The sequence below is a fragment of the Neovison vison genome, chromosome 4, assembly GCF_020171115.1.
Source record: "Neovison vison isolate M4711 chromosome 4, ASM_NN_V1, whole genome shotgun sequence".
NCBI classification, from domain to species: Eukaryota; Metazoa; Chordata; class Mammalia; order Carnivora; family Mustelidae; genus Neogale; species Neogale vison.
In genome coordinates, this window is record NC_058094.1 from 20,478,875 (window position 1) to 20,492,773 (window position 13,899).

Sequence of the window (13,899 nt, forward strand, 5' to 3'; positions counted from 1 at the left end):
TCCCCCTGCTTGTGTTCTCTGTCTCTCTTTCTGAAAAATAAATAAATAAAATCTTAAAAAAAAAAAAGGCCAAAAACGTGGGTATCCATCTCAGTAGTCAGTGCCATAGCGAGGACAGTTCTCCTTGCCCAGGCCCGTACTTCCATTCAGAGCCTGCTCCAGCTTGTCTCTGGGCCAGAGCTCTCAGAGTTATAAACAGCAGAGAGCAGAACAGGGACAATGAGTGGAAATTAGAAGGAAACCTATTTTAGTTCACCATCAGGAAAATTTCGCTAATGGGGTTAGCAAATTGCCAAAAATGCTCAAATATAAATTACATGACTGATAGGAGTGCAGCGAAAGAAATGCCTATATTCATAAAAAGATCTGTGTATCCAATATCTGTGGTAAACGGTTCCTCTCCTTCATCTTCCTTCTTCTTTTTGACCCCTCAAATTTTACCAGCTAGATTATGAGGGTCTGACAACCTCAAGGTGGTGCAAGTTGATGGTTTCATTTTTACGTTTTAAAAAATACTTTTTATGTGATAAGCATGGGTTCAGATGAACTGCATCTTAGGAAGAGTAGGCATGGGTTTAGAATCAACCAAAAGTAGAAATGGTTTCAGAATCAATCTCAACGCTAATTCCAACCAGCAGTGCAACTTTCGGCAGATGTATTCCCTGCCCTGAAGGTAAGAATTGTATCTAGAAATGAGGATGAGAAAAGTGACCTGTCTGTGTTTACACACACAAAGACACATGTACAACCCATTCGTATATACATACGTAGAGTGTTATGTGCTAGATATGTACAGTTTGTCCCTTCAGTCATTTTTGTGTGTGTAAGTTTGCATGGCGCCATTTTACTTTCATGAAAGACCTGCCTTGGAGCCTGTTCTCACTAACTGAAAGACATCTGAAGAGAATTTTTACTTTTATGGGGAAAAGCCCAAAAGTGAACACAGGATTCAGTGTTGGTTTGGCAGCAGCCCTGATAAAGGAAGCTGTACCCCAAGCAACCACAGCTGCCCCACCAAACTCCTTCCCCGGGACCCACACTCCTGGTCTGGCATCAACTGCCAGAGTTCTGATCTGTGTCTATGGATATCTGGGCTTTATCTTGACTTATTTCATGCATCTTTAGCAACATGTGTCCTAAGGTATCAGGAAAGCCTGAGAGGTGATTTTGCGGGGGTGGGGTGGGGATACTAAAAAGTGTTCCATATAAATTAATGGTAATCATTTCTTAGCTTCACACCATTTCAGTTAGTAAAGGTTTCATAGAATGCTCTACTTTCAAGAATAGGGGGAACCCTGTATTTTAAAATATGACTTGTTTCTTTTCAACAGGTAGCTGGTAGTAATGGTTAAGTTTTATTACCCCATGTAATATGTCTGGTTGGTACCCTGTTTCTTAACTCATTACATGTTTTATCTTTAATTATGCCAGTACTCTGTGGGGAGGAATCATACAGATGAGGAAAACAAGGTTCAGAGCATGGAGATTTTCCCCTAATAGGGCTGGTAAGTGGCACAGTTGGCACTGGAATTGATGACATCATGACACCAAATCTAGATTTTTAAAGTGATATGTTTACAGTTGCACAGTACTGCATGGAATCTTACCATCATAATTTTCTTATTAGAAAGAATACCTACAAATTTTCAGTCTCAATCCCTTAATAATGCAGTGGATACTGCTATTTAATTAATCTTTCCTAGTCAACAAAATATCTTATTTTTTTCAAATTATGCAATCCAGAAAGGTGAAAATTAGTTGGTTAATAATAAATCAGCCCATATATGGTTAATATAGATCTAAGCAGTAATACATACATATATATATATATGCATATATATATATATATATATATTTTTTTTTTTTTTAAGTACCACCAGTTTTTATGGGTGAGTTGTCCAAAGTGTAATGAATGTCTGTTATATCTGTCTCAACACTGGGTATACACCGTTCCACAGTGTTTGGGCAATAACTCTGGACAAAAGATATTTCTTACCTCATCATAGAATGTGTTGCTTTGGTCTCCCATCCAAGTACTAACCAGGCCCGACCCTGCTTAGCTTCCGAGATCAGACGAGATCGGGCGCGTTCAGGGTGGTATGGCCGTAGACATAGAATGTGTTGCTTTGGGAAGTGAGGTCGTAAATATATTTTTAAAATTTTCTTCCCTTGGAAACTTTATGCAGTCTTGAGAGGTACACAGGTATATCCCTGAAAAGTCAAGTATAAATTCAACTTTTGAAGAATAAAATTGATTTTAAATGCTAATTATTTAAGAGAATGCTCATGAATTTCATGGGGCAAAAAAATTATTTCCCCATTTTTATTTTGAGCAAAACTCAATTTTCATATATCTGTTTTGCTTTCCCTGTATCTGTAGCTATCTGCAGAACTAGTGAGGCTTTACTAAGTCACCTCCCCAACATTCATGCCAGGTTTAGACATTAATGAATTCAGAAACAAACCAGGGAACATCAAATTTGTAAGTTTCCAAATGCACCGTATCTTTGTTAATGGACTCTAATGCTTAGCTTTGGAAAGTAATCAAGAGAGATTAGTTGAGTTCCTGCTATCATGAGAGAATCATGGATGAGCTTCTATTTAATGAACAACAGCCTGGAAAGAACACTGGCTTGGTAGTTTTGATCAGCAGGCTGGAGTCTACTTTTATCCCAAATGAGTCAACTTTGGTAAATTGCTTAGCTCCCTTGGCTCTCAGTATTCTCATTGGGAAAATGGCAGTAGGAACACATTCCCTTCCTACTGCACGAAGTTTATCAGGATCAAATGAGAAAAGATGTGTGAGGATATTTATAAAGCACAAAGGGCTTCACAAAATTTTAGTAAATCTAATCAGGTGTGTGGTGCCTTAGATACTCTGTCATCTTCTCTTGGAAGCACTGGCAGCAAAGATGAGTCATTACAAGAAATGCTTTAATAATGATAATAATAGTACTTAGAGTACACACAATAAATATTCATACTTTGGCCACCCAGAACAGATCAGAACATGGATCCCATTGCTACACGCCTCTAGGCAATGATTGATGTCCATCTCTTCTCTTCTTTCCTCTTATCCCTTTCTCTTCCTCCAACCATTCCTAGGTTCTTGTTCTTCATGGTCTTGACTGGCTTGCATTCTACGCAAGGTTACTGGCTTTGATATAGTGTTCTGCTTTGTAATTCTTATTAAACTGACTTGCCTTCAACATATCATAGGCCACGTTCTCAAAAATTTGAGTGTGTAACTAGTTTATTAGCCTGACAAATGGCAAACATTGAACAAATTCCTGTAATTAAGCTGAATTGACTGAAATAGAAGTGGGAGACCTCGACTTTGATGTCACGGTATCCTCATGACATTCGACATGGTTAGAACCTTCAGAACTTTTCCCCAGAGATGAGAAATGAAAACTCCCCCCACCTTTTTTTAGCCTATCAGACTATTTTGTGTGACTTAAAACTTGAGCCGAAGACTAACTAGTTGCCAATATTTAAAAATATGAATATATATCATCAAGTTCCAGCTTTCTGACTTCTCTTGAAATATCAAGGCACATAGTGATACTGGGTCCTCTACAGCAAACATAACAGTGCAGGGGGCTGGTGTGGGAGTGGAGAGGAGGGAAGCTAGTTCCTTTAGAATAAGTTGTGTTCAGTACTAGGATCCCCATCCATTCAATTTGATTTATTTATGTCATCTTGTATGGCCCCTGTAGGACTTGAGATTGTGGCTCAGGATAAACCCACAGAAATAACCTAATTAAATCTTATCTCATAACCAGTTAGTCATGGGTGAAATCATGGGTGAACAGATGGTTTAAGGTGAACATATGTTGTTGATCTGTTTCTCTTATTTCATTAACCATTTGCCAGCATTTTAAACTGTGTAATCATATGTCAAAAACTATAACCGGAGCAGCAATTTTTAAGGGGAAAATCTAGAGTTCTGTTGAACTCTATCTTTCCCTGTATATTATTTTCAAATTTGAAATGAAAGGTGCTTTGAGTTTTGATTGTAGATCAAATTTACAATGTAAAATGGTAAAATGTAGAATTTTACCATTTGATAAGTGTGAGTCAGAGGCATGTTCCAAATTCCACACCTGCCACATACATGTGATGTCAGAGTACTACAAACAGCATCCCTGGTATGGGTTCTCTACAACATATGAATACAGAAAGTAAAAGGCCTCCCATGTAATGTCACCATAAGTGATGTATTAGAGGCAAGGAGGAGAGAACATGGTGACTTGACATTGGTAGCATCTTGAAGCTTCTAGAGTTTTCTGAAAGCTTCACAAACTCCTTCCTTCATTCCCCATGCCTAAGGGGAGAAAAATTGATAAGGCTAAACCCAAGACAAAGAATAATGGGGCCATATTAGTAGCAAGGGGCAATTTAACAAGAAGATTATAGATAATAGTGTTTGGAAAAAATCCTCCCTCTCTCTCTCTCTCTTTCAATTTCTAATCTTTCCCTTTCCACAAATCAGAATTAAAACTTAGAGCCCTGGGATGCAGTTGTGGGCCTATAGAAAGAGGCCATGGCAAATCCTTGGTAGACCTCATTGAAGGCCATAATGAATGAGAAGCACGGAAGTTGTCTGTGTGATTCCATATGGTCTGGAATGGGTCACAGACCAGAAGTTTCTCAATAGAGGTTTGGGGTTGAAGCCCTTTTATATCTGTGCAAACAGGAGGACCTTTCAAGTGTGACTATAGCCCTGGTGAGTGACCAGTCAAAGAACAGAGACTCTTGGCTTCAAAGACAGACAATATCTCTGCATTCCTAACAGAAGGCCTTCTCATATGTCTGGCTTTGAGCAAGGGTAAGTTAGCCTAATCATCACCAACCAACTGTCCAATTACCCACCGGGCTAAATAGACAGTGGTTTCAGGATCTAGGGAGAGGCAGCAGAGCGAATAGCAAGAGAACATTTCATTTGACACATAGACAACCACATCCTGCACAACTAGTAATTCAAACTCTCTCTGTGGATCCATGGAACTTGGTGAGCTATTGGCTTGATCATATACTGTGTATGAAAATGTTCAAAATCATCAAAGAAGACCGTGGCAATGGGGTTCCAAACCCCAGCTCAGCGTTTTCTACTTGTCTTGAGTCAGAATGAATTTGGCGTAATTAGAAAGAAGAGGATGTATAAAAATAACTGCAGTGACAGTCACAGAGGAAGTAACAAATGGGTAGCATGAGCAGAGTTACTTTTTCTTCTTGACAAACTCACAGACAAAGTACATGGTAAGATGGCACTCTGTGTCATTCCATCTGCCTGAACTCAGCATTTCCACACAGTCCTCATGACCGTAGGGGTCACTGGGCTCCCCCTCTCTCCAGTTGCTGTAGTTCTGCAGGGGAGTGTTGTCTGTGAACACATACTGTCCCTCCTTCTCAAGGTCATTCACCCCGATGAACACCCGGAAAAAGCCACTCTTGGCCACATAGTCAGCGATGAGTGTGTTGGCAGCTTCGTCCTTTGGCATGGCCAGCATCCCACCCCGGATCCGGCAGTGGGTCAGGGATTCCCTATAGTTCTTCTCTTCCTGCACGATGTAGTAGAATTTCTCCTCAGTTTCCCTAATCCCTGCTATGACTTTGCAGAGAGGAAAAGATGAGCATGATTAGGCATCTCAAAAAAAGAAAAAGCAAGTATATAATATTGTTGGATTTAACTTCACTTATTTGATGTTCAACAATTATTTTGCAAGTCCCTAGTATGAGGTAGGCACTAGTTAAATATTTTTATCACTTTTGTAGTTATCAAATGGAGAACAAAGTCCTGCCATATGTCTTCCCTGTCCTTCCTCCTTAACTCCTCACACAATTGTGAAGAGGAGACTATTTTAACAAAGGTTTGCTATGTTTTAACAAAGGTATGCTTTGTTATACCATAACAAAAGTATGCTATATGTCTTGCCGCACTACTCCTCTCAGACTCTTTTCCCATCCTACTTTATGCTTTGCCATACTTAGCGTCCCAAGAACAAGCCCTTCTCTCTTCCATTTCCATGACTTCTTTCATACTTGGAAAGTCTTCTCACTGCTTTACCTGGAAAACTCCTACTTGTCATTTAGATCCCAGAGGAAGTATTTTCTCCCATAAGAACCTTCCCAATGTCTCTGGACAGGCATAGGGCTCTTGTGTACACTCCCCCATGTTTCCATAGCTCCCTCCTCTTCCTCTTTTGCATCACTCAACACATTCTAATCTAATTTTGGTCTGCATGCCTCACATACTAAACTATGAATGTCTTGAGGAAAAAGGACCATGTCATTACCACTCTGTAGCCTCAGAGCCCGCAAAAGTGCTTTGGATGGTAAATGCTTATTGAATAGACATAGGAATAATATAGAAATTTGTCCCATTTGGGTTGAATTCCTGGGCTATTAACATGTACATAGACTGAGCTTGTCCATGTTCACTCCACATACACGAAGTACTGAAAAATCTTCAGGACAGAATTGGGGACCCAGAGTCATCCTGAGCTCATAATATGTTAAATGTGTTTTAGGTTTTGAGAGCATCTACATATATTTCTTTGGGTCTAAAAATAAAAATTTATCAAGAAATCCGTGACCACACAATAAATGTCAAAAACTACTGCTCTGTGTGGAACCTCTAGGGTCTGGCTTTCTTCATGAGAATCCGAGTCATGTCAGAGACGGCATCTCAGTACTAATTATAACCAGAGTTATAATTAAGAGTATTACAAGGTGAAGAACGCAAGATGACTTATGTCTGTTTCTAATGATGTACAACAAACATAGCTGGGTTACAATAAATAAAAGTACAACAAAAGAAGACCAATTTCAACTGCAACTACAATAGATTCCTCATTCATCCTGTCTCAGAAGAGAATACATAGCCCACCTGAAGGGCTTCACTGTTAACTACAATGGGGAAATGGGAAAAGTTAACAAAAATGGCTAATGTGGAAAGTTGCACAATTCAGAGAAACACAATGTTCTGTTGAGGTGTTTTGAGGGTAGAGACATCAGTGAAACCAGTATTTGAATCCCTGATCTGTTAATTAGCTCTGTATCTATGGGCAAGGTAATTTCTCTAAGCCTCAGGGTAATCGTGATACACACACCCTAGGTATTATTTCAAGTACTCAAGAAAATAGCTATTGTTTTTACTGTTATTTCTTTTTTCTGAGATGCTAGCTCTCTTTGACAATTCCTGTCCCTTTCTCTTTTTAAGGCATGTCTTGCCAAACTCTACCCTTTTCTCCATTCCCCTCTCTCCAGAAAGTATCTTTTTCTACTCATAGGCAATGCAATACGTGTGAATATATGTAGGTAGGGGTCCTAGAGTGTCCTGGAGTCTGAGCGGATCATTAGCATTTTGAGGGACGTATACAGGGGTGACACTATCTCAGCAGGTATTTCCCACTACACATACTGGAACTGTAACGTCAAAAGAGAGTAAACTGGTAGATGGCACAAGGCAAAAAGGATATGCTCACCATTCTTGACAAACTTCATAGATGTCTTGAGGCGAGCGACACTAATATCCAGTTGTCCAACAACTTTCCGGTACCTTCCACAGTCACAGACGGTGCCTTTTAAAAGACAAAAACTGTGAATTCGTGTTGGTGCACATATAGATCAGTTGGAAAAGGCATTTGCTCTATTCTCAGTCTTTACTATCTCTTCCTAGCTGGCCATATCTTTGTGTGAATGGCTATATTTTTAGTCTTTTACTTAAAACAAGGCTTCCACATTTCATTGTCTTTAGGAATTTATAAAATATCTTCTTAAGTATTTTGGATGAGTTAAAACACAGCTCTAAACCAGATTTGTAAAGAGAAGAATAAATATGGCCAACCCCTACACACATACTCTGGACAATTGGCCTTTTTGTCAAACACAGAATGCGCCTGTCCAATCTCAAAATAAAATCTTTACAGCTTTCTTAAAACAAATTTCTAGTCAGTCTTCTCTTCTCCTAACTGTATTGCTCACTGGCTCATAGAACTCTCCCAAGACAGAAGAAAACTTTCATGATGAAACCAAATGATAATTCTGATTATCCATTTCAAATACAGCTTGAATGATCCTTGAATGTTTCAAGGACTAAGCTGAAGTCTTGTGAATAGATTCAGCTTCTAATTTCAAGAGCCAGTTGTCCCATTTGTGGATTAACGCTGATTTTAATTTCTACCATTCATTCCCTCTTTGCTCATTTACCTTTCCAACTACCTGCTGATATTGTGACAGAGAAAGAAGTGTAAGGAAAATGATGCAAAATTCAAATGATTCTCTTTTTTCTATTTAATGGCTGCTTCATGTAATCAGTCCCTTTTGCTTTCTTCTTTGGCAGTTGAAAAGCAAAAAGAATTTTATTAGCCAAAGGGGGGAAAAATCTGTGGCTTTATTTATTCACATTCACAGCTAAATATATGGAATTTAAAACAGTTCTTAGAATTAGTCTTCAGTATACCTCTGTGATCTCCCCCAGAGAGGGGGAGATCTACTTTCTTTCCCTGCATGTAGCACTGGAAATAAAACTCTTTCAGGACTCAGGGAGACACTCCCTGACCACTGAAGGCATGTTCTGTATCCATGGGGTCTTTCCGGATCGGACCAGTTTGCTGTGGGCAAACAGGGCTGGCCCCTGTTTGGTTGAGATGCTGGTGGAATGTAGGACATGCTGGTGTAGTCCTCCTGTTGAGACAATAGTGGATTTTCCTCTGCCTAGGACAATGAAGGCTGCTTCCTGATGTGCTGGGTTTGCTTCCTCCCACTAAGCATGACTAGGATGGAATGTGCCATCATTCCCTACCCTAGGGCTCAGAAAGTCACCAGCAGATAGAAAGGAAAGTTCCCTTCTTTTCTTCCCTCTAGCCAAGTTAAAAAAAAATTTAGAGGACTATTGTTTTTTCATAAAAATGTATTTATTTTTAAAGATGAATACATTTGGAATGATGCTAGAAATTTAAGAGAAAAATGAACAAGTCATACCTGCTTTACCTTTTCCTCCTGGTATCCCAGGCAAACCCTTTTCCCCTTTGTCACCTGAATAAAAAGAATAGTCATGAAAAGAACAATTAACTAAAATGGTGGAATCATCTCTGACAGACAATAGCTTATATACCTAAAAACATGAGAAAGAGTTTTTAAATTTTATTTGCACTATCTCCAACTAATATTCCTTGGTTTTATATAAATAATTTGATTTTGAGTTGGCTGCACAGGTAAAATTAGTCAAGCAAGTCTTAATTTATTTAGATGGGATGTAGAATTCAGATGGGGGAGCAAAGAATTATTTAAATTTGTGACACCTGTCCTACTAACATGGCCTTCTGAGAAAGGCTAATACAATTCTCTGCATGTTTTTAACTTTCAAAGTACCATTGTTTTGTATATCTGAATTAATTGATTAGCATGTTGCAGTGCCTGTGTATTTATTGTCCCCCCCCAAGTTCTTCCATATGGCTTTACCCTTGTATTTTCAAAAACATATATTGTGCCTTTTCAATTTAATTCAAATATTTACTTCTTATTACTTACTCTCTGCAAGATAAAAGGCTTGGTACTTTGAGAGGATATAAAAAGAGACAAGATTAAACTGAGTTGAAGGGATTTACACTTTTTGAAAAGATGTGATGCATGCAAATATCTGTAATATAAAGTTGTGTCAAATATATTATGCTGAAATATCAACCTTGATAATTTTCCCTTCTGCTCTTCTTTGTATGTGGCCATTTTCTTATTCAGTCAGAGGCATCCACAAAATAATTCTCAGAGAATCAGGATTATTAAAGCAGAGAGAAAGAAATGTTGATTTTTTTTTCAACTTCAAAATAAGCCCTTGAAGCCTACATCAGACACAATAATTGAAAGCAAAAGCTTTTGATTTCCAAGAGGAAATGTTTGGCTGAAGTTCTCGAGAATCAAAAGAGAAGACCCTGATGGAAGTAAAATAGAGTTTGTGCTTCAATGGAGAGCTGGAAAAAGAAAAAAAGAATTTGGGAGGAAAGAATATAAGATGAAGGTCATCCAGGCTAGAAGAAGATGGGGGCTTGGTTACCTCTGTAGGAGTGTGGTGAAACCAGGAAATTCATTAGTTACATGCAACATGAGAGGGCATTTTGAGGGGAAACAGAGTCAGGATTGAGGTTCTGCCTGTCCCCATCCTTCACCAGCAAAAGGGAAAAAAATAGGAGCCACTCTAAAACCCATAAGGTAGCCCATGTTGCCTGCTCATTACCCATTCTTTTCATTACTGTCTGCTGAGTGCTTTTCATTAAGAGTCCTGCACATATTGACGGTTGATCTTCCAGGAAAGCCTGCTTGCCAGGGCACCAAGAATTTGCTAAGCCTTTCCAAACCGACCCAAGTCAATTTGACCATAAAGACACTTCTCTTTACAGTGATGGTGGATATTCATGAGCTCCCCAAACAGGAGAGGTCCTTGAAATCCAGGATGCAGTTTAAACATGTGGGAGGAAACCTCAGAACTGGCCCTTGAATGAAATAAGACAAAGGTGAAATCCATGACAGTAGAATGTAGCAAATACTGTAAGAGAGACATTGAAAAGAGATAATAGACTCTGGGAGGAAGGTAGATGACATAGTGCTTCTGCTGGAAGGGTGAAGGAAGGCTTTCCTGGGAAGATAGCACTGGAGCTCAGTTCTAAAAACCTTCAGCAGATGAAGATGGAAGCAAGGTAGGAGACAATGCACAAGGTGGAAAAAAGCATGGAAATATGCCATGCATCTTGATGAGGAAGATTGATCTACTCACACCTAAGTTGTGTCCTGAAAATTTCTCAATTTCTCTTATATGTAACTTGTTAAAGATAAAAATAGATTTTGAGAATATGTTAATGGAAGAAAGGGTATACGTTTCATAAGTACAGTTCCAGGTACTTCATAGATATTATCATATTATTTATAGATATTATCAAATTAAATCCTCTGAGTTAGGTATTATTGTTATCTTTATTCTGCAATGGAAAGAATGGAGGATCATAGAGGCAACGTAACTTTTATGTTCAAGGACATCTAGCAATTCAATGGCAGTGCTGGTATTGAAACCCAACCATTTCTGGCTCCCCAGTTCATGGTGTTTCCCAAATGAGTGAACCAATGATTTAATGAATGAAAGCAAAGTATTCAAAAATATCTTATCAGTACTTGAGAGGAACGCCAAGTCCTTGTCACTACCAGAAACAATATGGACTTAAAGATCATATATATATGATCTATAATATATATTATATATCTATAATATATAATATATGATAAATATTTTTAATATTTTATGATACAGTTTAATATTTTATCTTTTGAAAACAGTGTGTTTTCTTTAAATGTGGATCCCTTTCAGTTCAATGTGGGCTGAAAGTTGATTCTAGTCCTACTACGATCTTAGTTCTGGGCTAAACACAATAATGGACATCAAAGAAGCCTAATGGGAGTATTTGTTTTATAAAAATAATGGGGGTTTTCAGGAAAACAAAGCACACATCGGAGACCAAGGAAATGGGACACTATCACTCTTACCTACCACAGAGCGAAGTAAATAAAAGAAGTGCCTGCCAGTTATTTGGCAAAAATGGCCGTGCATCAGAGTAGAGAAGACGTTCACTGAAGCAAGAGGCTTCAGCTGGATCCTAATAGTGTGGAGAACAGATTTTTGAATTGATAAATGGCTTTTTTGTCTTACAGGGTGTAAGCACTGTGACTACTTTCCAGTATTTTTTTTAAAGATTTTATTTATTTATTTGACAGAGAGCGATCACAAGTAGGCAGAGAGGCAGGCAGAGAGAGAGGAGGAAGCAGGCTCCCTGCTGAGCAGAGAGTCAGATGATCCCAGGATCCAGTCGGACTCGATCCCAGGACCCTGAGATCGTGACCTGAACCGAAGGCAGAGGCTTAACCCACTGAGCCACCCAGGCGCCCTACTTTCCAGTATTTTCACATGAATTTTATTCCTTTTTTAAAAGATGGTAAAGTCAAAGCATTGTAGTAGAAGGAACAACCATTTTCGGCAGTCCGAAAAACCATGGCTTGAGTTCTGGTTCTGTCACTTACTAGCTAAAAGTTATACAACTTCTTTAAACCTCTATTTCTTCATTTTTTCAGTGGAAATAATGGTACTTAAAATCGGAATATCACGGAGGATAAATTAGATCACGTCATCTTCTCTTGGTATTAACTCTGTGCTTGAGTCATAAAGAATAGTTAACCAATATTTGCTTCTGCCACACACTTTGCCAGAAAGCACGCCACATACTTAGCTGGTTCATGGAGGAGGTGAGCTGATAGTGCCTATTTCCCAAAAATGAATTCTGGTTTAAAGCCATACATGAAAACTTATTTTGGCCCATGAGTGGGAACATGTCAGTGATAACTGTCTTAAGGCTAAAGTATTAGAGGTTGTATTCAAACAAACAAACAAACAAACAAACAAACAAAAAATCATAATGCTTCCACTATAAAAGGATTATTGACCTTAAGTTAAAACTTTTATTTTGCTCTGAGATTGAATTTGCCCATACTACATCATTCTCTCTTATTCCTAAAATGGAATATTGACATCTAGAAAGCTACCTTGTCCATTGCAAAGTGACAACATTAAGGTCAGCCCAGAAAGCTGAGATTAATCTGAGTCAGTGAAAAATTTAGAAGGGCTACTGACAAAATGAGGACAATAAATTTCAAAGTACAGATTAAAAATGAAATTAATCCAGGTGAGCCAGAGCACTAACCCTCAATTTTTTTGAAATTCCAGGACATGTTCATAAATTTTGATGACATATCTCTGGAGAAGAAAGAAATCTTAGTGAATGGTGGAAATTGGTGTTAAGAGACAGTAGTACTTACAGAAATAAAGGGTAGAAATAGAGATACATCATAGAAAAGAATGTATTTTATCATTCACTTTTTTGTTCTTAATGCAATAAACATTTAGAAAGTTTCCACTGTATATTAGGCATTAGAATAAAATGATTAAAAAGTAGGATCCCCACATAGGACTCATATTTATTTAAGCAAAAAGATCCAATAAATCTTTCATTCATTTTTTCCTCTAGAAGTTCACAGTCTGTAAGGGGGAAAAGACACGCTAATAAGCCATGACAATGAGTAAAAATGATAGCGGTGTGCAAATAAGGAATTGGCTTGAAGAAGACATGGTTCGTTAACCCTATCATTTCCAGACTGTTACTTTTTCAACGTTTGTGGAAGTTTATCCACTGTGAGGCTCAGAAAATCATACTGAAATCTACTTTTCCTGTCTCTGTTATCTACCACCCTCCCAAGACACCTCATCTTATTCTATGAAAGGTTTAAGACTTCACTCAATATCACAAACTCCCAACTTTCTTAGCTGGAGCCTCATCGGTATCTGACACGTCTAAATTTTGGCTAGTGTACCATCTAGAATAACTCACTGAAAAAAGAACTTCTTGAATTCTGGATGTGTTCATAACAATGACTCCTTCTCCCCCTCCACGTCTGCTCACCTCCCGGGCAATACTTGGGATCTTAACCACATGGAATACGGCTACTTCTCAGAAGTCTTAAAAGTGCAGCATCCCACTTTCTGGCTACATCTCCCCATCCCTTAATCAGTTGTTTCATGAAGCTGATACAGCCAGGGGCAGATCCGTGATGCATTTTATCTGAACTTACCCAATTTGAAGAGCCCTCTCTAAGAAAGATTATTCCAATTACAAATGGAAAAGTGGTATAAAAATGAATGTTTATAAGACAAGAAATAAAAATAAATCACTAAATTTTAAAAGTAGACACCACATTACAAAATTCACTAAGAATTGTAACATTTAAATTAATAAATTTGTGCCTCTATGATTCTTTTTTTGTACTTATGGGCTGCGTATGTTTGGCTGCATTCATGAATAT

The 13,899-nt window shown here is 38.3% G+C and overlaps 1 protein-coding gene across 1 annotated transcript in view; it reads right to left on the reverse strand.

Moving 5' to 3' along the window:
* Positions 1 to 5,222: 5,222 nt before the first annotated feature.
* The window catches only part of COLEC10 (collectin subfamily member 10), a 35,663-nt gene continuing 26,986 nt past the window's right edge, over positions 5,223 to 13,899 (reverse strand). Inside the window, exons 4-6 of the mRNA XM_044247085.1 lie at positions 8,989 to 9,042; positions 7,491 to 7,586; positions 5,223 to 5,614 (exon numbers count right to left, since the gene is read on the reverse strand). Of these exons, the coding sequence (XP_044103020.1) occupies positions 5,223 to 5,614; positions 7,491 to 7,586; positions 8,989 to 9,042 (542 nt within the window). The remainder of the gene's footprint in view (positions 5,615 to 7,490; positions 7,587 to 8,988; positions 9,043 to 13,899) is intronic.